At 41.7% G+C, this 25,077-nt stretch overlaps 1 protein-coding gene across 2 annotated transcripts in view; it reads right to left on the bottom strand.

Moving 5' to 3' along the window:
* Positions 1–1,484: 1,484 nt before the first annotated feature.
* Ankle2 (ankyrin repeat and LEM domain containing 2) overlaps positions 1,485–25,077 on the bottom strand; it is a 25,010-nt gene continuing 1,417 nt past the window's right edge. Inside the window, exons 2-13 of one of the 2 annotated variants that reach the window (XM_021163181.2) lie at positions 22,295–22,768; positions 20,659–20,865; positions 19,299–19,495; positions 19,015–19,203; positions 16,659–16,781; positions 13,602–13,668; positions 8,679–8,851; positions 7,393–7,499; positions 6,705–6,895; positions 5,118–5,748; positions 4,238–4,369; positions 1,485–3,818 (exon numbers count right to left, since the gene is read on the bottom strand). In XM_021163181.2, the coding sequence (XP_021018840.1) occupies positions 3,599–3,818; positions 4,238–4,369; positions 5,118–5,748; positions 6,705–6,895; positions 7,393–7,499; positions 8,679–8,851; positions 13,602–13,668; positions 16,659–16,781; positions 19,015–19,203; positions 19,299–19,495; positions 20,659–20,865; positions 22,295–22,768 (2,711 nt within the window). In that variant the 3' untranslated portion in view covers positions 1,485–3,598. The remainder of the gene's footprint in view (positions 3,819–4,237; positions 4,370–5,117; positions 5,749–6,704; positions 6,896–7,392; positions 7,500–8,678; positions 8,852–13,601; positions 13,669–16,658; positions 16,782–19,014; positions 19,204–19,298; positions 19,496–20,658; positions 20,866–22,294; positions 22,769–25,077) is intronic. The other variant, XM_021163182.2, reaches the window with a different exon arrangement.

The following is a 25,077-nucleotide window of genomic DNA, read 5'->3' as shown; positions in this document are numbered from 1 at the left end:
TTATTAAAGATTTTATATATGTGAATATACTGTCTTCAGACACACCAGGAGAGGGCATCAGATTTCATTACAGATGGGTTTTGAGCCACCGTGTGGTTGCTGGGAATTGAACTCAGGACCTCTGGAAGAACAGTGCTCTTAACCACTGAGCCATCTCTCCAGCCCAATCCAACAATTTTTAAATGTTCCTAGATTGGACCTTTCTTGCTAGGCTGTTGATCTCTACACACAAAGCTACGTCAAAATCTTATTTTCTGATTTTAAAATTACTTTTTTCTGGTTTGTCTCAGGAAAACATGGGAATGAAACACCATACAACCCCCAAACTATACTAATTGTTAGATTTAAGCCAACCATGTGAGATTAGGTTTAAATTTCTTAAATTATATAACACCTGATAATTTTTAGTTCTCTTATGGTCTACACCTACACATGCTGTGAATATTTGGGCAAGAGTGAGTGACCACCAATCCCATATTAGGGAGGGATCTGGCCAGTGTGTCATTTATTTGTTTATTTTGGATTTTCGAGACAGGGTTTCTCTGTGTAGCCCTGGCTGTCCTGGAACTCACTCTGTAGACCAGGCTGGCCTCGAAATCAGAAATCCGCCTGCCTCTGCCTCCCAAGTGCTGGGATTAAAGGTGTGCGCCACTACCGCCCGGCAACCCAGTGTGTCATAGAGGCCCAATGACACTGTGATTAAAAATGTTTTTGTGGTGCTGGATATTGAAACCAAATTCCTTGGTTTAAGACAAATGTATAAAGACTTCTGAAACACTGGTAACAATACTGGTAAGGCTTGTCAAAACAAAGGTTACCAATAATCTGGGGGGATCTGAATCAAGGTGGTAAGAATGGCATGCCACTAAGTGGGACTAATTCTTCTTGACTATTGTATTTTACTTCATCCCAGTGTTTTTTTTTTTTTTTTTTTTTTTCTGGTTTTTCCAGACAGGGTTTCTCTGTATAGCCCTGGCTGTCCTGGAACTCACTTTGTAGACCAGACTGGCCTCGAACTCAGAAATTGCCTGCCTCTGCCTCCTGAGTGCTGGGATTAAAGGCATGCACCACCATGCCTGGCTCCAATGTTTTTCTATTAGACAAATGAGAAATACTAATAAAAACTTTAAGCCCCAACTCAGGAAGACAAAATCCTAGCCCTTCATTCCCTCGAAAAGCAGTGAAGATCAACTATTCAGTAGCATCTGGGGTGGGTTCCTCCCATGGTGCTGCAAGCGCTTACTTTCCACATTGTATCCTGCTCTTCTCTAGAAATGAGGTTGGGTGGGTGGTGGTAGTGAGTGTCTCTGTTACAAGTTCATTCATACTATGCCACTTCAGGACGGATGCCTTTCACAGCCCTGTCACACATTAAAAGAAGTCTTACACTGCCACATAATCAAATGCTATTAACCCCAGCAAGTAAACTCGTCCAGTTCCAGGCCATTGGGGCAACATAGTAAGATATCTCTCAGACATCAATGTGATACTCAATGTGCTTTTTAATGAAAATATTGCTTACAGTTTTACTAAGAAGGGGATTCTGTCCAGATAACAAATTAAGGAATTGTTTCCTACCCAACACTTTGAGAAAGATCAAGTAAACAATGTTTATGACATAGAATCAACAGGTGTTACTAACAGGTATAAACCCTTCTTACTAGTGGGAAAATAGTCCAAAGGAGGCTTAGGGTTTAAAATGGGCTAGCAAGATGGCTCAGCGGTAAAACTCAATTCCAGTGACCTGAGTTGGATTCCTGAGACCTACATGGTTTGAGAACTGACTCCCAAAAGTTGTCTTAAGTAAATATCATTAAGAAAGAAGAGTTTTTAAAAAAATAGGGCAAAACTAGTACTTCGGTTTTTGAGTATGGAAAAAACAACAAAAATAACCCCACAGGACAATAAGACTTTAGAGAAAACAAAATCATAGCTGAATATAGTGTGTGGGTTTTGGTTTCTTTTGAGAACAAAGATTCCCTTTGGGATTGTTTCCAGGTCACTTGATTGGCTGTCTTGTACTTAGAGCTCAGCTGCTTACAAGGGGAACAAAACAAACTGAATCCAAAGTCCAAAATCTCAATTCTGGTATTTCTTACCACATTAAAATAAGCTTTAAAAAAGTTAAAAAAAAAAAAAAAAAAAAAGACCTTAACATTTGAGCTCAGAATTACTTTATTATCATTTTGGTGGGTTTTTGTTTTAAATTTGAGACAAGATCTCTGTGTAGTTCTGGCTGTTTTGGAACTCACTATGTAGACCAGGCTGGCCTCAAATTCAGAGAACCCCCTGCTTCTGCCTAATGAGTGCTGGGCTTAAAGGCTTGCCTGGTCAACATTTTTATAAACAAAAGAGAATCTAACACCCATTTAGCACTCCGTGATCTCAAAATGACTCAAAAAAGGCACTGAAATTGGCAAAATCAGTGGTATAGTTCTGTACTGGGGTTAAGCACTGCAAGTGTCGCCAGAACACTACTGGCTTTGTGCAAGCAACTGTGACAGACAGCTGAGACCCAGCTTCAGCAAGGTGGTTTTATCTTGGAGCCTTAGGGTGTGCGGTGCCACTCAGTACACATCTCTTGGGATAGCCAAAAGTCAACACCGCAAGCCACTGAAATGAACTCAGATCTCAAGTGCTAAACTCTAGCATAAAGCTCTTTAATTTCTAAAATACAGGATACATCTGTCATGTAATCATGCTCAGTGAAATCTCAGGCTAAATTTTAAGACTTGGGAATAATTTCTTATTTTTTTTTAAAGATGTATATGTAAGTATGCTGTATCTGTTTTCAGACACCCCAAAAGACGGCATCAGATCTTATTATGGATGGTTGTGAGTCACCATGTGGTTGCTGGGAATTGAACTCAGGACCATTGGAAGAGCAGTCGGTGCTCTTAACCGCTGAGCCATGTCTCCAGCCTGGGAACAACTTCTAGATTACTTACTACACTGACAAGTACTGAGAAATAGTTTTGTTTTAGTTATTGCTGGTGAGTTTTCTATGATGATTACTGGCATGATTCTCGATGGCTTTAACCCCCCACCCCAACTTCTGGCAGTGTTTTGAGCATTGTTACTGAAGTCTGAGTCAGGGCACATCTGCTTTTCTGCCACTTGCTTTCTCTCGGTTGGAATAACTAGGGTGAAATGACAAACACATAGTTTTGCCATTGCATATCAAAAAGCTGCCCCACCCCAAGAGACAACACATAATTGATCTGTTTCAGAAACAGTGGGTGTGCGCGCGTGCTGCAGAGTTGCTGCTAACAAACCCAATTAGCAACACCTCACTTGTCTATGCCTTTGCATCTTTGTTCCATTTCAAAATTAGAAGTTTCCACCTGAAAAGTCTGAATCATTATTACGGCTACACTTTCAAACAATTAGTATCTGAGTTTGCTTTCATTAACTTCTTCCAAAATATCAGATATTCAAATTATACTCAGAACATTGTATTTTCTAAAACACCAGGTACCCTCAAAGTGAGGATTAAGTTATTCAGGATACATTCTTTCATGGAATTTTTACCAATAAACATTGCTCTTTTACAAACAAAGAAGTAAATGAATCCCAGGAGTAAGCATACTGGCTGGCTCTACAGAGCAGCAAGTCGGGCCACGTGTGCCACTCTTTGGAAGTGTCTCCCATGTGCTGGACTGTAGCGTCCAGGGCTGTGCAGGCCAGAAGAGGAGGAGGCGTGGCCAGGCTTACTGGGGCTGCCTCCAGCTGGACTGCATCGTCCTGAGCAGCTATGAGAGCAGTCGAGATCCACCAGCTCAGTTGTGAACTTCCCTTTGAGTGCAGGACTTGGCCAACTGTGGAAACCAAAAAGATTTGTTACCACAGAGAGGCACACTACAGAGTAGAGATTTAAGAACCAAAAAGATTTGTTACCACAGAGAGGCACACTACAGAGTAGAGATTTAAGAATAGGCACGCCAATTGTCTTACAGGGAGGAGATACCTACATCTCAGATGTGGAGACTACACACAACACCCATATTCCAGCTATACATTCTGGACACTGCCTCCCCCGATGCCATTTGCCAGAAGCAAGCCTGGCCTACTTTCCCACTCTCTGGACATCCATCCGCCTTTGTGACCACATCTACATGGACACACAGGCCAGGCTTGTACTGGGGAGCTCCCCAGGTTAGCTTTGTTACTATGAGAAAGCCACCCGTGTATGACAACCCTGTCAGTCTCTGCACTCTGACGCTGCGATTACTAGTACCTCTGTCTGTCTGAGGGCGAGTAGCACATGACAGTGCTTTTCCATCTGTGGATTGCTGGGTACAGACCAGGGTCAATATTCGCACACTCAAGAGCTGCTAAAACATCTCGATCTAGTTTTGATGGTTCCTCTCTAGAATGCAGAACAGAAGAAATGTAAGAAAAAGCAGAAACATTGTCGGGGGAAAGGCTTTTAAGTTATAGTATTTGTAGCTCAAGAACCAATCTGGAGGGGCTAAAGAAATGGTTCAGCAGCAAAGGCGTACTGGTCTTACAAAGGACTGGAGTTTGGCTTCTAGTATCCATGTTGGGAGGCTTACAAGCACAAAATACATGAAAAACAAAAACAAAACAAACCCCAATAACAACAACCAAAACCCCACCAATCTGGGCCGAGCATATAAACTACTAAACTAGCCTAAAAGCAGGTGGGTGGGTGGAGCTGGTATGCAAGGCCAGGGCTGCTCAAGGTAAATGCTGTAGGGAAAGGTAAAGACCTCTTTAAGATACTAGTTGGGGGCTGGTGAGATGGCTCAGTGGGTAAGAGCACCCGACTGCTCTTCCGAAGGTCTGGAGTTCAAATCCCAGCAACCACATGGTGGCTCACAACCATCCGTAAGGAGATCTGACTCCCTCTTCTGGAGTGTCTGAAGACAGCTACAGTGTACTTACATGTAATAAATAAATAAATAAATAAATAAATAAATCTTTAAAAAAAAAAGATACTAGTTGGGTCTTCCATTTTGAGGCTTAACATAGGGTAGATGAAATTATTTCGTTGGTACTCCCTTATTGACAATGGATTAGCACAGTCCAGATAGAAGACCCCCAAGGATATTAAAAAACTACACACTCATTACAGTGCTACATCTTTAACTTACCCAGACAGGAAGAGCCTCTTGGTGGAATCTTCCGTGGCAGATGAATCGAGTCTACGTTCCAGACCAGCCTGAACTCCAAGTTGGGGGCTCTTAGGGCCCAAAGACATTTCAGCCATTGCCTCTGACACCTCACTGTTGGTCCTGACTTGCTTATTTTCAAGTCTTGCTATTGCAGGAGGAGATGCCAGCAAGTCACTTTCTACTACACCCTTTCTTGAATTAAGTATCTCATCCTCTAGTTTCCTATTTTTATTTGGTGTCTCAAAGCTATCTCCTAGGCTTTGCAAATTCAGTTTATTGAACTCTTGAGTCAAAACAGAAACAGGTGGTGGAAGGGCCTCCTCTCCATTGGTGGCCTCTAGTCCCCTTCCATCTGCAGTCCTGTTGTTCAGAGGGTGACAAAACCCATTTCTGCTGTTATCTGGGTAAGTTCCAACTGAGGATTCTCCAGGGTTGACCTTCTGTCCCAAGGGAAGGGAACCACTTTTAGAGTTTTGGAACTTATCAGTTGTGGGCTGACTCTGACTTGAAACTGTATTTTGCTGGTTTTTAATTTCTTCCAAGCTACTGTCATCATCCCCATCTAGAAATGCTCCCACGGAGATGGAGTTGCTGTACTTCTTTCCACTGCCTGTAAGGACAAAAAAACTCAGCTCAGTGTGCAGGACGAAACTGTAAAGGAAAGCCGGGCGCATACCTTTAATCCCAGCACTTGGGAGGCAGAGGCCGGCGGATTTCTGAGTTTGAGGCCAGCCTGGTCTACAAAGTGAGTTCCAGGACAGCCAGGGCTACACAGAGAAACCCTGACTCAAAAAAACAAAAAAAAAGACAACCCCCTCCTCCCCCCCGTGTATGTATGTATGTGTGTGTGTACATATATATATATATATATATGAATATGATTTTCCTTCCTTTAAAGAATATTTTTCTTTAGGTGTATAACATTAAAAACTTTAATATCCCCTCCTACCCTCTGGTGCTGGAAACTGACCCTCTGGCTTTGCTCATGGTAAGCACGTGTTCTGCCAGAGGCACACACAGACTAATGTCACCGAGGTTCTTTAGGGTGTTGGTGAATGATGACCTGTTTTATGTTTTATACTCAGGGTAACCGTTTCCAGGGTAACCGTTAACTTGCTTTGTACCAAGACATGCTATTCCCAGTGACCTAATTCAAAACGCAGTGCCCAGTATTCTGAAACTTATGCTCCTTATTCTTTTTCTGACATTACACAAGATATTCACATATAAAGCATATCTACGTCAGGAAAAGAAGCCAGAAGCACCAGATTCCTTGCAAGGATGCCACATTTTTCATGTAGTACACACACACACACACGTTGCTTGCTGTGATTCTGAACTTTTACATACGATCCCATACATATAACATGATGCATATACCTGCAGAAGCGTACAAGTGCTCCAGACCCATAGAGCTGCCTGTGATTCCTTGCTTTTGTTTGCTTGTTTGTTTTAACACAACTGTATGCATAATTTCTGATATCAGTTTGAGGAACCATCTGAGTTTTTACAGTAAAAACATATTAAAAAAGAAAAGAGAAGCCCACAGACCCTGCACCTACTTACCAAAATCTGAGGTTCTGTCCTGAAGGCAGCCTTCATTTTCTCGTACTTCTTGTTGAGCCTTTTTGCTTAACTCCTTCTGGATAAGGTATTCTTCTAGTCTTTGCAAGCCTTCCTGGGAAGACAGATCAACAAAACATCCCAGAAATTCCCAGTATTCAACCCAGGGATACCCCAGCTCATGAGCTAGCTCCCTGTAAGAAATAAAACACAACAGTTGAGAAAACAGGAAAAGAAAAACCAAACCAAACCAAACCAAACCAAAACCCAACTACACAGAAAATAGCACATAATCTCTGAAGGGCCACTGTTTTGGGAATTTTACTTTGCCCTAATTTGGGGCGTTCTCTCATGTTCCCCCAGTGGTTAGACCCTGCATGTCCTTTGAGGAGTTACTCTGACATAGCAAGTGACTCTTACTCATGGAAGAAGAGCTGTGTGCCATCATAACTTCACAGCAAAAATAAAAATCACACACAAATCCTCCTCATGTGTGTCCTTACTTTGGTTAAGTACATAAATTTTAGAGGTCTGTAGCAGGTTCAAACTGGGCACATACTTTTGAAAAAGGGCTCTAATTCCTTCTGGGAAATGTTAAATTTCAGTATTCATAATTAATATTTTTTTAATCATTTATCCACAACCACACAGCACACTTTGCTCAGCTTGGCAGCCATGGCCCTATGAATACCTTCCAACTCTCTCAACGCCTCGTTCTGGGTCAGACTTCCTGATGCTGTGGAAGAAGCCTGCTTTCTTTCGAGGTGGAGTTTTCCAGAGCTTTCGAAAATCTTCTGCCTGGAAGAAAAAGTGCTTCATGCAGCTCACATGAGACTTAGAACCACCAACACCACAGGCTTAACGGCTTTCTCCCACCTACAGATTGTGTAGCCATTTCTACATAGAGCCGAGAGAGAGCACGACCTCATGGGGTCTGGGAGAGGTAGGGTCGGTTGTATGACTTTTTCTTTATAACTCCAGGAAAAGGGATACAAAGGAGAGCTGCCTTTCTGTCCGGCCAAATGTTGAGGTGGCCTAGGACATCAGGCATTGTCTATCTGCCACCTCACTAGTTTATATCCCCTTCCCCTTACATATCAAAGGAAAGCTGACATCTCTCTCTCATGTATAATCCTTCTGGAATTTTTTTGCAAATTATTTAGGAAGTTGTTTTGTGACAAGATCTTACTATGTGTATAACCCAGGCTTATTTTCAAGTTGTGATAGGTACGCCTGCCTCAACCTCCCAAGAAGCTGGAATTACAGCATGTGCCACCATGACAAGCTTATTTAGAAAGTTTTAAATAAAACACCAGTGAGATATTTCATTGGAGAAAGCTGTAAGTCTGGCATAAAAGCACATAGACCCATCAATTCCATCATTTGTAAGTAGAGCTCAACTAAACAGGTGTATGTATGACAGGAACACAGGAACATGGGCAAGGGGTAAGAGTTTCCTGTGTAGGAAGCTCAGTCTGGAATTTGATTTGCAAATGTGGAGCTCCCTAACTTGCAATGGATTGGTAAAGAACAGAAGGAACTTGGCCATGAAAACACTAATATGCTGAGAGGCCTAGGCTTCCAATACATCTTCCCTGGCCACATAACAAAACAAACACCACAAGGACTCATTAATACTTCATTAGAGCCAGGCAGTGGTGGCGCACGCCTTTAATCCCAGCACTTGGGAGGCAGAGGCAGGCAGATTTCTGAGTTCGAGGCCAGCTTGGTCTACATAGTGAGTTCCAGGACAGCCAGGGCTACACAGAGAAACCCTGTCTCAAAAACAAACAAACAAACAAACAAACAAAAAAATCCAACCAACCAAAACCAAAAAAACTTCATTAGAGGTGATCTCAGATAAAGATGACCTTAGGCTTCCATGAGCTGGCCTCCATGATCAAAATAAAGCAACAGATTGGAGCATCGAACCCTAAAATATAGTTAGCTAGGACAGTTCTTTTCCTGGCCACTCACTTTGGATGGACTCAGAGGCCCCACGAAAGCTCTCAGTGTCATCACAGGATCTCTGGGGCTGCTTCTACAGTGGGCAGTAGTATTAGAGGCTTCAGCTTTCTGGTCTGAGGACCACAGCTCCCCAATGACAGGAGAAGTGTCTTCTGCTCTCAGGAGTGGCACATAGTAGTGACCTGAATAGGAGATAAATGTCAGCCACCAGCTTCTACTTACTTTCATCTAAGTCAGGGTCTAGGGGAACATCAAGGAAAACAGTTTGACAGAAAGGACCAGGCTTGGGGTCTGAGACCAATTTGTATCAGTGACTACTAAGTGAGTCTCTTTACTATTCTCTACTAAAGCAGGGTTCTGTTTATTTGTTTTTGTTTTCTGAGCCCTGAATGCATAATGGAGACAGTGACACACCTGGCAAGGCTTTGAGGTTAAAATTAAGATGATACTTATGGTATTCTTCAATACATGAGCTGCCAAGAGTAGATGTAAGAAGATTAACTGAGCAAACAGGTCAGTTCAGTGCAGTCCTATCCCACACGAACAACCAAACAAACCCACCCCATACTGCTTCTGCTCAGTCTGCAGCTTCCTGCTTTGTTCAATGGCTTATCAGGGTTATTTCACCAAAACTCAAATCTAGAGGGCATCATGGAATTTTTCCTTAATTTGTCACTACTTCTAGGCAATTCTACTTTATGGTAAAACTTCTGAAGCCAAACTACCTTTTCTTTTTCCTAGTCCCCATCATCTCTGTAAAACACACACACACATACACTTTTCAACTCTTCTCTTTATATCCATTGAACACACCATCGAATTCCTGTCCAGAAATATACTGAGTATAAACAAAACAAAAAACTTTTAAAAAAGTAAATAAAAAGGAATGAGAAGAGGCAAGCAGACACCCAAGGAAGCTATAAGTCTTGAGCCATGAGTGTGACTAGGACAGAGAAAGAGCTTAGTACAAGGCGGTCACACTTCCTTCTTCCCTGACTCCATTTCTCATTCTTGTAGAAGAGGTGTGCTAGAATATCAGCTTGTCATGCTGCTCACAATTTCCTGGGAATTTTTTTTTTTTTTAAAGATTTATTTTATTTATTATATGTAAGTACACTGTAGCTGTCTTCAGAAGAGGGCGCCAGATCTCGTTGTGGATGGTTGTGAGCCACCATGTGGTTGCTGGGATTTGAACTCTGGACCTTTGGAAGAGCAGTCGGGTGCTCTTACCCACTGAGCCATCTCACCAGCCCCGGAATTTTTTATTCCAAGTGCTTATAATAGCTTTTATATCTTTCTTTCTCTACTTAAAAGAGTGTTAACATAGAGCCTACCTTAAAAAACACAGCATTAAAATATATCTTTAACATTTACTACTTGTGTAGAGTGCACATGAGGCCACAGGTGTGATACCGAGCATTACATAAGACTGAGTATGGTGGCTTATACCTACCTCCCAGTTCTTGGGAGGACAAGAGAAGAGGGTCAGAAATCAAGGTCATCCCGAGTTTAGTGAGTTTGAGACCATCTTGGGCTACACGAGATTCTATAAAATCAAATACAAAACCAAACAAAAAAACCAAAGGGGGTGATGGAGGTTGAGCTCAGCCCAAAACTTTGCTGCTTGGGAAGGGTACTAGGATTTGGTCCCTCTAATTCTAACTGCCTACTTAGTGAAGTAGTCCAGCTGCACAGAATCCAACACCCTCTTCTACTCTCTGTGGGCACCATGTATGCACTTGATGTACACACATAGACACACACAAAACACGCATGCATATAATAAAAGTAATTTTTAAAAATAGGGAAATGGTTGGGCATAGTGGTATATGCCTTTAATACAAGCTCTCTGGAGGCAAAGCCAGGCTAATATCTGTGAGTTTAAGACCAGCTTGGTCTACAGAATGAGTTCCTGGGCAGCCAAGAATATAGTGTGACCCTGCCTCAAAACAAACCAATCAACCAGGGAAATGTATTTAACATTTCAATATCTGAGATTGTGACTGATATCACATACCTATGAGATTATCATAAATGACAGATTTCCATTCCCTTTGCATTTCATGGATTTTGAAATGGCTGTTTTTTGGGAAAGTATACAAAAAAACCCATGTATAACTTAGCTATTCATAAAATATGGCTTACCTTTCTTTTGAATATTCAAGTCCTTTAAAAATTTGGAGTGTGTGTATGAGTATGTGTGTGCACATGCTGAGGATGGGACCTAGGGCTTCGTATATTAAAATGTTCCAGAAATATACTTTACCCTTGCACGATGTTAAAGCTTATATATAAAGGGCTGTGAGGTAGATCAAAGGTAGAGGTGTCCAGCATGCTTCAGGACCTGAGTTCAATCGCCAGCACTTTGAAATACTGCATCAACAAAACTGGATTCAAGGCTTCAGTGGTCTTGTGTCTAGCTTTTTTATCCTATTCATTTCCTTAAAATGTTGTGTGTTAAGACGGGCATGGTGGTGCATGCCTTTAGTCCTAGCACTTGGGAGGCAGAGGCAGGTGGATTTCTGAGTTCGAGGCCAGCCTGGTCTACAAAGTGAGTTCCAGGACAGCCAGGACTATACAGAGAAACCCTGACTCGAAAAACAAAACAAAACAAAACAAAACAACAACAAAAATGCTGTGTGTTGGGGGGGCTAGAGAGACATCTCCAGGGTTAAGAACACTGACTGCTCTTCCAGAGGACCTGGGTTTAATCCCCTGCACCCACATGGCAACTCACAACTGTCTGTAACCCCAAGATCAGACACCTCCCACGGACAGACATGCAGGGAAAACACCAATGTGCATAGAAATAAATAAATAGATAGATAGATAGTCGTGTGTTCTCTCTATTTACACAAGTTTGGGTATTGTTTGGATGACTGGGCATGCAGCAGTGTAGTCACTGCAGCACGATCCCTGGAGCATTAAGCCTAGAGGGTGAAAACTGCTGAGAAACACTGAAGCTCTCGCCTGGGTTTTATGACCCTCAGCAAGAAACAGGGAAGGTATACAAAATTCCACAAGGCTGAGTAACAAAAAGGAACATGGATGCAGAAGTACCATGATAATCCCAGAAAAAAAATCTAGGTAACCAGATTTTAGCAGTGATCAAATTATATGATTACAAATAAGAAAAGTCCCACCACAAACTGTAACTAATTACATTTTAAGGTATTTCTGGCAGTTTAGTTTAATTGTGTTCTGTAGCACAACTAGAGTCTCCAACAAATGACAGCTAGCCCAAGAGACATCTGTCACCTCTACCATACACTGGGATTCATGACTGCATAGGCAGAAAGGACTGGAAGAGATTAGAGTACAATTAAAAATCCAGATAATCTTAGATCGGGAGTGTGTGGTGGTTTGAATATGCTTAACCCAGGCAGTGGCACTATTAGGAGGTGTGGCCTTGTTGGAGGAAGTGTGTCACTCTAGAGCTGGGCTTTGAGACCCCCCTTCTAACTGCCTGAAAACAGTCTTCTGTTTGCCTCAACAAATCAGTCTTCTGTTTGTAGTAGAACTCTAAGCTCCTCTTCTAGCGCCATGCCTCATAGATGCTGCCATGCTTCCAAATGGACTGAACCTCAGAATCTGTAAGCCAGCCCTAATTAAATGTTTTCCTTTATAAAAGATGCCTTGGTCATGGTGTATCTCTTTACAGCAATGGGAACCCTAACTAAGACAGTTAGTACCCAATTATACAAAATGTCAGATATACAGGCTACAGGGACTCTGACTTGAGAAAATACCTAGAGACACTGTGCCAAGCCATGACCATGGCTAAATACCTAAGAAAGAAAAGAAGGCCAGAAAACTTCAATTTAACTTGGTCAGCAGAAACAACAAACTGGGTGCATGGGTAGAAACAAAGAGAAAAGCATCAACACATCTGAGATGCACTGAAAACAACACAGTAGGACAGTCCCTCCTGAAACTAACTACCCACAGACCAAAAGCACAGAAGCCACAATTAGGAGCTCCTGACCAGAAGAAAAGGAGAGAAGTGTAACAGGTCTCCAAACCTCAGCATAATTCATGGAAGTACTTACTATTCAGGCCATAAAACTTACCACATTGACAGCACCACCTGCCAAAATGAAAGCAATGAGCAATCCATCCAAGTCCATAGTTCTTGGATGGTCTATAAATGGACTAACCTTGCTTTTTGTCTTCTTTAGTTCCTTCCATTTCTGGCAAACTGTACTTGCTAACTGAAATATGTTGACCAAAGATATGGATTTTGTGCTTAAAAAGGTCACTCAGAGAAAGACTCATGGATATACCGGGATCCTGAACACCTAATGAAGTCACTGGCTAGCTAATACTATCTATTAGCTTAAACCTATGTCCAAGCAATTTTCTCTATAATGAATACCAGAGATGAAAAGAGAGAGGGACTGAGGGGAAAGAAGGGAAAAGAAAGTGTAGGAGAGAATGAGGAAGTGAAGAAAGAAATGGCAAGGGGAGAGAAAATTAATATGAATGAATATCATACCTCTACAATCCAATAATGGTCCTGACTGGATCCTAGGTTTGAAAGGTTAAGCTGAGCTAGACAGCCTCATAGGGGCAGAAGTGGGAGACACACTCAAAATACAACCTCTCTGAAATAAGCTGGAAAACAAAAGCCAAATATCTAAACAAGGAGCTTTGGGCTTCAGCCCTCCCTAGTGAGAAATGATCAGAGAAACCTGCTTCAGAGATGGAGTGAGTCCCTGAGCAGCAATCAAGTAAAAGAGAGTCTAAAATCAGAACAAGAACAGGTAGTATGAGTATGAAGTCAGGCAAGGAGGTGTAGCATCTAAGAAAAACAATGAATAATTTCAAAAGGCTCTGAGAACATTCATAGCACTATTTTTTCAGAACTTGGAAAAGCAGATCAATCTTTGCTGTATTTCCCAGGTCCACTCATAAACTGAGTGCATAACTCACCCATTAAGTATTCTCTAATCCTTTCTTTCAGTGCTAGAGATTTGTTTTGGCTTCTTTCACAAATTACCTATTTAAACAAAACAGACAAAGTAAGCATTCTATTACTATATTACATCTCCTAACAAATAAATGTTTTCTTAACCTTAAGTCTAGTAAAATAGGATAGTATCTTTAAAATTCGTATTTATGTGTATGGGTACATGTTGTATATATGTGTGCTTAAGTGCAGATACCCCAAAGGTCAGAAGAAGGTGTTGGCTCCCCCGGAGCTGGAGTCGCAGGCAGTGAGTCATACAACCTGGGGGCAGGGGACACAGCTCCAGTCTCCTGCAAGAGCAGGAAGTGTTCTTTTTTGTTTTGTTTTGTTTTGTTTGTTTTTTCAGGACAGGGTTTCTCTGTGTAGTCCTGGCTGTCCTCAGATTCAGAGGTGCGCCTGCTTCTGTCTCCTGAGTGCTGGGATGAAAGGTGTGTGGCACCTCCCCAGCAAGGGTTCCTAACCACTGAGCTTGTCTCTCCAGCCCTAGCATTATCTTTAATGAAAAAATTCACAAACCTCACACTCTGAAAACCTGTGCTAGAGGGCTTGAGATGATGACTCATTGGTTAAGAGCACTGGATGGTCTTTCAGAGGACTTGGGTTCAATTTCTAGCATTGACACACATGGCATTTTACAACTGTCTGCAATTCCAGTTTCAGGGAATCTGAGACCCTTTCCTAGCCTCCACAGGCACAAGTCATGCATGTAATGCAGACATATATGGAGGCAAAATGACACCCACATAAAAATAAGTAAACAAACAAACAAACAAACAAACAAAAAAACCCTGTGGTCAATAGCACAGCCTATTCTATAAGATCACTCACTGAAAATACTTATTGGAACAGGACAAGAATGCAGACTCTAGAGGCTGAAGAGATGGCTTAGTGGTTAAGAGCACTGTAGTGGCTATTCCTGGTTGTCAACTTGACTATATTTGGAATGAACTACAATCCAGAATTGGAAGGCTCACCAGTGACCCTTATCTGGAGGCTTGGAGATCCTTATCTGGATCTTGGTATGGAGATCTTGAGCCATAGTGGCTATGGATTCCAGAAGATTAAATCTCCGAGTTTAAGGAGATTTAATCTGGGCTACACCTTTCATCTGGGATTAAAGGTGTGGTGGAACACACCTTTAATCTGGGCTACACCTTCTGCTGGAGACAATATAAGGACATTGGAAGAAGGGAGTCTAGCTCTTGCTCCTTCGCCTGCTTGCCGTGTGAGACTGAGTAACTGCTAGATCCTTGGACTTCCATTCACAGCTGCGACTGAACCATTGTTGGGAATTGGGCTGCCGACTGTAAGTCATCAATAAATTCTTTTACTATATAGAGACTACCCATAAGTTCTGTGACTCTAGAGAACCCTGACTAATACAAGCACCAACTGCTCTTCCAGAGGTCCTGAGTTCAAATCCCAGCAACCACATGGTGGCTCACGACCATCTGTAGTGAGATCCGATGCCCCCTTCTGGTATGTCTGAAAACAGTTACAGTGTACTCAGATACATTAAATAAATCATATTTTTTAAAAAGAAAGAAAGCAGACTCTAGCAATATGGTAAATTTTATCTATTTCTTCACACAACTTTAGTTTCCCATTTTGTGGAAGGGAAAAAAAAATCTTAAAAGCATATCAGGGAGCTAGGAAGATGGCTCAGCAGTTAAGAACACTGGCTGTTCTTCCACAGGACCTGGGTTCAATTCCCAGCACCCACATGGCAGCTTACAACTGTAACTCCATCTCCATGAGATCTGACCCCTGCACACAGACAAACTGCATCATACAAACTTGTGGGTAGTATGAAACATGAACACGCTACAGTTCCTCATCTGAGGGAGCTTTATAGTCTGAAAGTATACCCTCTCTATACAAATGTTTGCCTTTGGGTATCTGAGCTCAAACAGCACTACTATCTCATATAGAACACAGCTCTATCTTTGCAGCTACTAGAATCAACTTTCTGAGCTTCTGTGAAAATTAAATCACAACAGTAATAATATGTTAGAAACAACAGAAAAGCAATTACTTTCAAATAAAATCAAAAAAACAACAAAATTCCTGTAAGTTACCACTTTGTGAAGCAAACTAAAATTGTTCTCTCAGTTCTAGAAGGCTTATTTAGCATATTTGAGACACTAGGTGCTATGCCCAACATTGTATATATGACACACAACAGTCATATATATAATTTTAGGCTGGTTATCAAAAATCATTTTATAAAAATATAGATAAAACTATACCTCTCTGTAGTAGAATTTTATTGTTTTCTTTTTTCTTCCTTCCTCCATTCCTGAATACCAAGGCCTTGTGTATGTTAGGGAAGTTTTCTACCAACTGGGGTATGTTGATGTTACTAAATGTTGTAATAGCTAAAGAAGGGGCCTGACCCTAGGGAAGACACTCCTATTGAAGAATGTCCTTTAGGTTTCATTTCTGAAAGTAGCAGATCTAGGTCAGCTAGCAGCATATAATGCCTGCTCCTTAAATTAGCACTTTGGTTCTTATTATCCCAGGTCTGTCTTTAGGTCACAGGCGCAGTATCATGTTTCATCCTACTGATAAGGAACACAAAAAGGTTTGCTTCACTGGCATAGTGTATGTATGTGGGCTGGCTCCCCATCTATCTTACAGCAATCAGCTGCTTCACACATTATTGCCATCACTACCACCACTATAGCCATCAAGACCACTGCTCCCATGGCTACCCAGAGCCATCATAATGATCACCACCTGCTTTCTCTCTGAGATTGGTTGGCCCATGTGTTCAGAAGGAAGATGCTAAGAATGAGTTGTTCAGAACAGCTGATGGCTAGTTTCAGGAAAGTAAAAGCAGCAAGACGACGTTAGCGCCTTCTCTCCTGGCTCCACAAACACCACACTAGCAGTCTGCATCCTAGATGTGCCCCACAAGGCACACAAGGCACACACAACTCAGGCACAGCCACAGAATGCATATGCATGTGTTTGAATTTCTAACACAAGGCAGTAAATACCATTAAAATGTTACTTACTTCTTCAGGTGTTTTACCATATTTATTCTTTCGGTTTTTCACAATCAAAGGGTGTGAAGAAAGCACATTGACTACATCCACATTTCCAAATTTACAAGCAAAATGCAGTGGTGTGTCAAAGCCCTAGGAAAGGTGGACAAGAAGCACAATTGCTTACTCAAATTATTAACATGAAACAGTGAAAGTAGGTGTTTACTTAAAACAGTGGTTCTCAGCCTTCCCAAGCCTGCAACCCTTTAACACCATACATGTTGTGGTGACGACCAACCCCCATAAAATTATTTTCGTTGCTACTTCCTAACTATAATTTTGCTGCTGTTATGAATCATAATGTAAATACCTGTGAAAGGGTCATTTTACCTCCAAAGGAGTTGCGACTCACAGGCTGAGAACCAACGATGCTTCCTTCCTCTCCTCTCAGCCCCACCCTTTCCCTTCCCCTCCCCCCCTCCTATGCCCAGACCTCCTATGGATATCAACCCGCCTTGTCATATCAAATTGTAGTAGGAATGGATGCATCTTCTGAGGCTAGACAAGGCCGTCCAGTTAGGGGAAAGGGATCCAAAGTCAGAGACAAGCAGCTGCTGATAGAGGTGCCATGAAGAGCAAGCTGTACATCCATGGCCTAGGTCTATCCATGCAAGCTCTCTTGTTGGAAGAGAACCACTGATTTGAAACCAAACCAGCAGGCTCTTTTACCAAGCCTGACAACCTGAGTTCAATCCCTGGATGGAAAAAGAGATCTATGTTCTGTGACATCTACACCCGCTCGCTCCCCAGCACACACACTCAATAAATAAATACATAATAAAAAGCATGTTTTGAGGCAGAGTTTCACTATGTAGCCTTAGCTAGCTTGGAACTCCCTATGGAGACCACGGTGGCCTTAAACTCAGATCCTTCCTGCCTCTTCCACCTAAGTGCTGGAATTAAAAGTATGTGCAACCATATCTGGAAATTTTTTAAAAAATTAACAAAAAGTAAAAAAGCCTCAGACCTTTGTGGTAACACTTGTCAAGTGAAGGCAGAGGGGTCAGGAATTGAAGGTCATTCTTAGCTACATAGTAAGTTTGAGGCCAGCTTGGATCTCAAAGGCTGGCGAGACTGCTCAGTGGTTAAGAGCACTGGCTGCTCTTCCAGAGGTCCCAGGTTCAATTCCTAACACTCACATGGGAATCTGCTAACCTAGGCCTAGGTCTGGAAGCTTCTAACCTCTATTCTGGCTCAAAATACCCCTCTACATGAACTGATTCAATCTACCCTAACCCCTGCCTTTCTCCAATTGCTCTGCTTTACCTCAAACTAACTCTAACCATTTGTTCTAATCTGCTGGCTCCTTCTGTCATCACCTGTGTCTAGCTTGTTCTCTCTTCAACCTGTCTGTAAAAATCACCTGGTTAAATAGCTTCTTCTTCTCTGTCTTTTGCACTACTCCTTTTTTAAAAAAGATTTATTTATTATTATACATAAGTACACTGTAGCTGACTTCAGATGCACCAGAAGTGAGTATCAGATCTCATTACGGGTGGTTGTGAGCCACCATGTGATTGTAATGAGATCTGATGCCCTCTTCTGGTTTGTCTAAAGACAGCTACAGTGTACTTACNTATAATAAATAAATAAATCTTTAAAAAAAAAAATTCCTGTCTCAAACCCTTATTTAGAGAAATTGCTCAGTGGCTAAGAAGTCCTTAGCCACTGCTCTTCCAGAGGTCCTGAGTTCAATTCCCAACAACCACATGATGGCTCACAACTGTCAGTGATGAGATCTGACGCCCTCTTCTGGTGTGTCTGAAAACAGTTAGAGTGCACTCATATAACAATTAAAAAAAAAAAAAGTTGTTGTGGTCACACTGTCTCTTCACAGCAATGGAAGTTTAAGACAGAGCAGCTGCCTAGAAAAGGGTTAGACTAACTGAGGCGCCTGGAAAGAACACTCTCTAGTCTGCTAAGCTGTCTGCAGGCTGTGTCGTGTGTTCCAGGTTCCCAGTTCATTGTAAACTGTCACCCATGCTAGCTTGGGTGGGCCCTGGTGATGCAAGTGTCTTTGAGTCACTTCTGCTCCTGTAAGTGACCCCTCACCCATTTTCCTGTAAGTAACACCAGGTTGGGCTCTGGTGGTATCTGTACTTTGGTCGGTCATGAGTTCCCCATATGGAGTTCCCAATGTGTATGCTGTGTCTCCCCAAGATCTGTTTTGTTATGTAACACCCTCACAAACATCTTTCTCAGTCCATGAGTGTGCTTGTCTTCCTAGTATTCTGTAAGCCTTGCATGTTGACGTAGCACAGAAAAAGAAGTACTCTCACAGATCAGGACTCAAGCCTTTATCCGACAGACTAACGAGGGTACTTACCACTTTGTCAGGAGTATTAAGATACAGGTCGACAATGTAGAGGATGCGCTTCTGAAGCATGTCCATGTTGTCATCTGGGTACATCAGACGCATAAACTCAGGGTTCTCCAGCGTCTCTAATGTCAGCTGGCACACAGAAGCCTGGTTCTCTTTGGCAGCAACATGCATGACATTGTACCTACATCCTTCCTGAAAGGAGACCACATGTTGAGCTTCATATTTGTTAAAACACCGTCACTGGTCAGGGATAAAGTGACCAGGAGTGGTGTTAGAAGCATACTTACTTGTACAATGGTTGGGTTGTCCCCAGAACCAATTAGATATCGAGGATTACTCCAGATAAGATCAGAAAAGGTGTGTTCCTCCCCGTTTTCGACAGCTTTCCGCAGCTTGGCCGTGAGGTCCTGGGTACGGGGGTTTTTGTAACTGTTTGCTCGTTCTTTGTTTACTGTTTCTGATTCAGCCAGACATAAGCCATCTGCTGTCAAGAGACAAACATTTTCTTCTTACATAGTCTACTGTGGTGAAGGCTGCAGCCTCCCTTCAGAGGATGAGCAGCTCTTGGGAATGACAGGTAGGAAGTGACATGATACAGAGCACACTACAGCACTAATGCAGAGCCAAGTCCAATCAGATGGCTGAAGACTAAGAGAAAGACATCATTTTGTGAACTTTTTTTTGAGAAGGTTTCAAACTTACAGAGATCTACGTACATGTGCTTCCTGAGTGCTGGCATTAAGGGCATGCACAACCATGTCTGGCCATTTAGTGTACTTTGAAGATGTCAAGATATAACCTACAATCTATATTCTATAATAATATAATCTATATTATTAACGTAACATATACTAATATAATATAATAATATAATCTGTGTCCTATAACCTATATTATTCGGGGGGTTGAGATAGGAGGATTGCAAGTTCAAGGCCAGCGTGGATTAACATGATTTGAGACTTGTCTCAAAAAACCCAACTGTAATACACCCTTAGAGAGAGAGTGTTCCACATACAGCTTCTAAAGGTTTCATCAAAACCTGAAAGCTTTGTAGAACAATTTCCTGCGGGGCACTTTCCCAAGCTGAAAGAGAGAAACCTGAGGAAGGAAGAGTAGAAGGAACAGACAGGCTCTCAACACAAGGTCAGAGGTCCACCTCAAACAACGGAAGGGACTTCCCTACAAAGGATGTGAACCAAAGTCAAGCCTCTCCAAATAGGCCTCTGGTTTTGAGTCACACAGAGGGCATAATCAGATTTCTAGCTTCTATAGGGAGACTGATTCTTGCACATCCTAGAAAAAGGTGTCCCTTCAGGTGGAATTATAGATTGTCAGCATCAAAGTACCCATAACTCACACTATAGCCCCAAGAAAATGCAAGTGTTCCCTCTGCTGCTTCTGTGGTCCACATGCCAACACTTGGCTCATCAGCTTCAGGGTCTACTAGCACCAGCTCTACCCACCCTTATGCCTTCAGACCTTCCCAGGGCAGCCCCCAGCCCCTTTCTTTTTGGTTGTTCCATTGAAGAACACTTCAGCTCGATACCACTTCCTTTATCTCATTGATGAAGAAATTGAGGCACCTGCCATAGAGAGGTAACTGACAGTCATGAATGCCAAGGTAAGAAAGAGGTAGAGAATCCTTACCTTTCAGCCCATCACTGCCACCGAGGGACACTGCCTTCACAGGAGACAGTAAGGGCGTAGTTTTGCTGGGAGAAGGTAAATAATCACATATCCCTCTAGCAAATTTCTCAGCATCTTCTCTTGTTGGAAAAGCTTTAAACCGGGACCCTTTGATCAACTTGGCAGCTTGCAAAGCTTCCTTTTTATCTTCGTAAACATGGATCCTCTCTGGGCATCAAAGTACCAAGGGAAAATTAAGAGCTGAATAGGTGGAGCCATGCATTAACTGTACCCAGAGTTCAGCAGTCAATTTACATTTGTTAACAAGTCTCTTGCTTTCCCTCTCTCATGTTCACAGTTCAGATTTTCAATCTTTTATAAAAATATTTTTTAGGATAAAAAAGTGTATAAGTTGTTTTTTATAACAACTGCATATAATGTGTGTGTGAGTACCCTTGGAGGCCTAAAGAGAATCAGACCCCTTGGAGCTGGAGTTATATGTAGGTTATGAACCATCTAACATGTGAGCTGGGATATGCAAGAAGATTATCAAATGCTCTTAATCACTGAGCCACCACTCTGCCCACTTCCCATTTTTTATCTTAAAGAGATCCTTGGCTATCTAAAAATTCACATGAATATACTTGACAATGTATGTTTGTATGTATATAAGCAAGCAATGATACCATATATACCTATGTGTTAATTTCATATTCAAAGGTACAATAACTTACAAAATGTGATAAACTCATGAGAAATGATAAAAAGTAAATAACTTACTAAAATTTAATTTTAAGTGGATTAAAGATATAATATAAATAAAAAAATTCAAACTTAAATGTAAAATTGTTGGATCAGACACATGGCTTATTCCTACGATCTCAACAGTCATAAGTCATAAGGGTTGAGATTTGAAGCCCACCCTAGGCCGTACAGAAAGATCCAGGCCTAAGCACACGTTATAATCCTGACTAAAATAAAATTACAAGTTTCTTCTTCCTTTTTTTTAAGAGACGAAATTTCTACATGCTAGCATCTACCCAAGTGTTGGGGTAATAGTTATGTGCCACCACACCAGGTTTATATGTCTCTGGGGATTAAATGCAGGGTGCCATGCATGCTTGGCAAATCCTCTACCCACTAAAATAGATTTCTAGCCCAAAATGTACAATTCCTTGTACAGGATTACAGCTGCACGACTGGCACATTTACATTTATTACTGGTACATGCTGCTACAGTATTAACCTAAAAGCTGCTCAGGCTGTAATGAACTTAAGAGGGAGAAGGAAGATGACTCATCAGCAGTTACTAACAAATGGAAGTGAGCCAATCATTGCCGGTCACATCTATCTGATAGAATCCATTTTCCTAGTAATTAAAAAATAGCATTCCTAGCCGGGCGTGGTGACACACGCCTTTAATCCCAGCACTTGGGAGGCAGAGGCAGGCGGATTTCTGAGTTTGAGGCCAGCCTGGTCTACAAAGTGAGTTCCAGGTCAGTNAAAAAAAAAAAAAAAACCAAAACAAAAAAACCAAAAAATAGTTTTCCTTACAGTTAAGAATCAGAGGGTAACAAATTTGAATAATAAAATTAATCTTGGGTGATAAGATTATAGTTTCCCAGTTTGGGTAAGGAGACACTACACAGCACGTTACCATGTCTCACAGGGCCATCCTCATATACTGGACACACTCCATAGTACACAAGTGGCTCCTTAGGAGCTGTCACTCCAGCCTTGTGGTTGTCATTCCTGGTAGAGGCACTGGAGGGTATTGGGTGGACACTGGATGTTACCGCTTCCTCTTCTGGAGGGTTCAAGCCCACACTGTAACCAAAATCTCTGTCTTCAGAAAAAGAGGCCTGCTGAGTTTGTTTCCCGTCCACAGATGGAGGGGTTCTTGAGGCGCCCTGGACAAATGTCATGGCAGTAACCTCGCTGGGCTTGGGAAGAGAAGAGGTCAGCAATCCACCTTGTTCCAGTAAGGCCTGAGCTAATTTTTTCTCAAAAATAAATCTTGTTGTTGATGTAATGGGTCCACATTTAAGTCCAGCTTTCATAACTTCTTTTCTAAGATCATCTGGATTCAAGAGTTTCAGTCGAGCCATCATGGCATCCATTGTCACTTCACCTAAATTCAAGAAAGCAAACATCCACGTGAACCCAGGAATGGAGCTCAGCAGCTCAGTAGTTAAGCACAAGCTTAAGAGTGCTCAGTTTCCTCACAGGATCCTACTTCAGATACAATCTGTATTCTTATTCTAAAGCTATGCTTTTAACTTCAGTTGTTCAAAGAAGGTTTTGTCCCTGCAACTTAACACATAAACAGGACTTCATACATCACTAACTTCAACCTTAGGATAATTATTGAAACCCGAAGCCCCAGTTTCCTTACCTACAAAATGGAAATGATAATAGGTCCATCTTGAGTTATAATGAGACACAGATAAAATACCCATAAGTGTCTGCTACAGCTATTCAACTGTTGAGGAACACAGGCTTATCAATCCTCAGAATGAGTAATAGCACACTGGAAAGTTAATTAAAATTAAAAACAAACAACAGCAAGAACAAAACTCTCTTAGACATTCAAGGGCAGCCACCTCTGACACAAGAGGCCACAGCTGCTCTCCAAAATGCCTCTACTAAAAAACAGGTGAGGGCAATAGCTCACCAAATGCATTGGAACGTGAAGTATTAGCACAAACTTTGTATTCTTAGAAAGATGGATAGATTGATAGAGACATGAGAAGTTGAATTAGGTCTGCAGATTAGACAACAGTGTTTTGCCACCGTTAATTTCTTTGCCATACTTGTGGTGTGATTATGTAGTACAGAAAATGTAGAGAATCTAAGTCAATAGTATATAGAATTCTTTTACCTTTCTATTTTGAAATATTTTGTAGACTCAAGAAATTATAAACTCTGTAATTAGCCAATCATCAGTTTTCCCTAAAGGTTGACACTTTTTATAATGATAGCATATCATCAAAAACAGGAAAATGACTTCATATAACAATTCAGGCCGGAGTGGTGGCGCACGCCTTTAATCCCAGCACTTGGGAGGCAGAGGCAGGCAGATTTCTGAGTTCGAGGCCAGCCTGGTCTACAAAGTGAGCTCCAGGACAGCCAGAGCTATAAAGAGAAACCCTGTCTCGAAAAACCAAAAAAAAACAAACAAACAAACAAACAAACAAACAAAAAAAACCAATTCAGTGAGCAGACGTAGATTTGCTAATTCATGTAGGTTCTATTCTTTTTTGAGTCTCAATTATAGCAGCATACCACATCCATCCACCTATCCACGTACCCATCCATCCATCCATCCATCCATCCACCCACCCACCCATCTACCTACCCACCCACCCAGCTCTCCTGGGTGAGACAATACATTTTCACAGCCAACATACTGCCTATTTTGCAATCCTAGCCCACAAGGCAGGATCACAAGCTTAAGGCCAGCCTAAGGTACATAGCAAGAACATTAAACAAGTAAGAGTTTTATTTCTCTAGAACAAAAGCTTATGGGTACAGGGCAGGCTTAACTTCCTTGAGACACTGCTAGACTATAGTTTCCAGAGGGACTATACCATTAACAGACACACCAGCAATGTGGGAGAGCCATCTTCTCAGCATCTGCAGACTTTTGAGACATCAGGATTTTTAAATCTTCAATCTAATAGATACATGCATTGATACTCACTTTAGGTTGAACCCCTTTTCCTTGACCAGCTGGTAGAGTATCTTAGTACATGAGTTGAACTGTTCTGTATTGTTTTTATAAACCTTTATACACCTAAACTGACTTCAAAATGAAAAACTAAAAATTGAAAAGACTCTTTCAGTGAAACAAGATGCTGCAAACAGTGGTCCTGGCTCTCTCTCTACCCTGTTAGCCACATGCACTGGGTGATTTTCACTGTGACCTGCTCTTTAGATTTTCGTACAGTGTTCACCGAGTAAATGGGCTAGTGCACACTATACTTATTAAAGTTGCCCTGACTGCTTTGTGCTTTCCTGAAACTGCACCTACAAGTGTATATGTGTGTGTATTTCCAAGTCGAAGACTAGTCTCTTTCGGTGCCACTTCCTTTTTTAACACTCAAATGTTTGTTTTACATCCTGACCAAACTTTGCCCTCCCTCTCCTCTCAGTTCCTCTAAACCCCCATCAACCAGCCCTTGCACATCAAGTTGCAATAAGACCATGCTATTTTCTTAGGGGGTCAAGAGAATGTAAAACCCAAAAGACAAGTGTTGGCCCTGTTGTCACAACACAAATATTTCATTTCTCCACAGCCATGTAAAAATAACCAGCACGACCCTGACCTTCCTGTTCCCATTTCTTTTTTTTTTTTTTTTTTTTTTTTTTTTTTTTTTTGTTTTGTTTTTCGAGACAGGGTTTCTCTGTGTAGCCCTGGCTGTCCTGGAGCTCACTTTG

The sequence above is a fragment of the Mus caroli genome, chromosome 5, assembly GCF_900094665.2.
Source record: "Mus caroli chromosome 5, CAROLI_EIJ_v1.1, whole genome shotgun sequence".
Taxonomy (NCBI): Eukaryota; Metazoa; Chordata; class Mammalia; order Rodentia; family Muridae; genus Mus; species Mus caroli.
The sequence above is the reverse complement of the archived record's forward strand: the minus strand, read 5'-3'. Positions and strand labels throughout refer to the sequence as shown.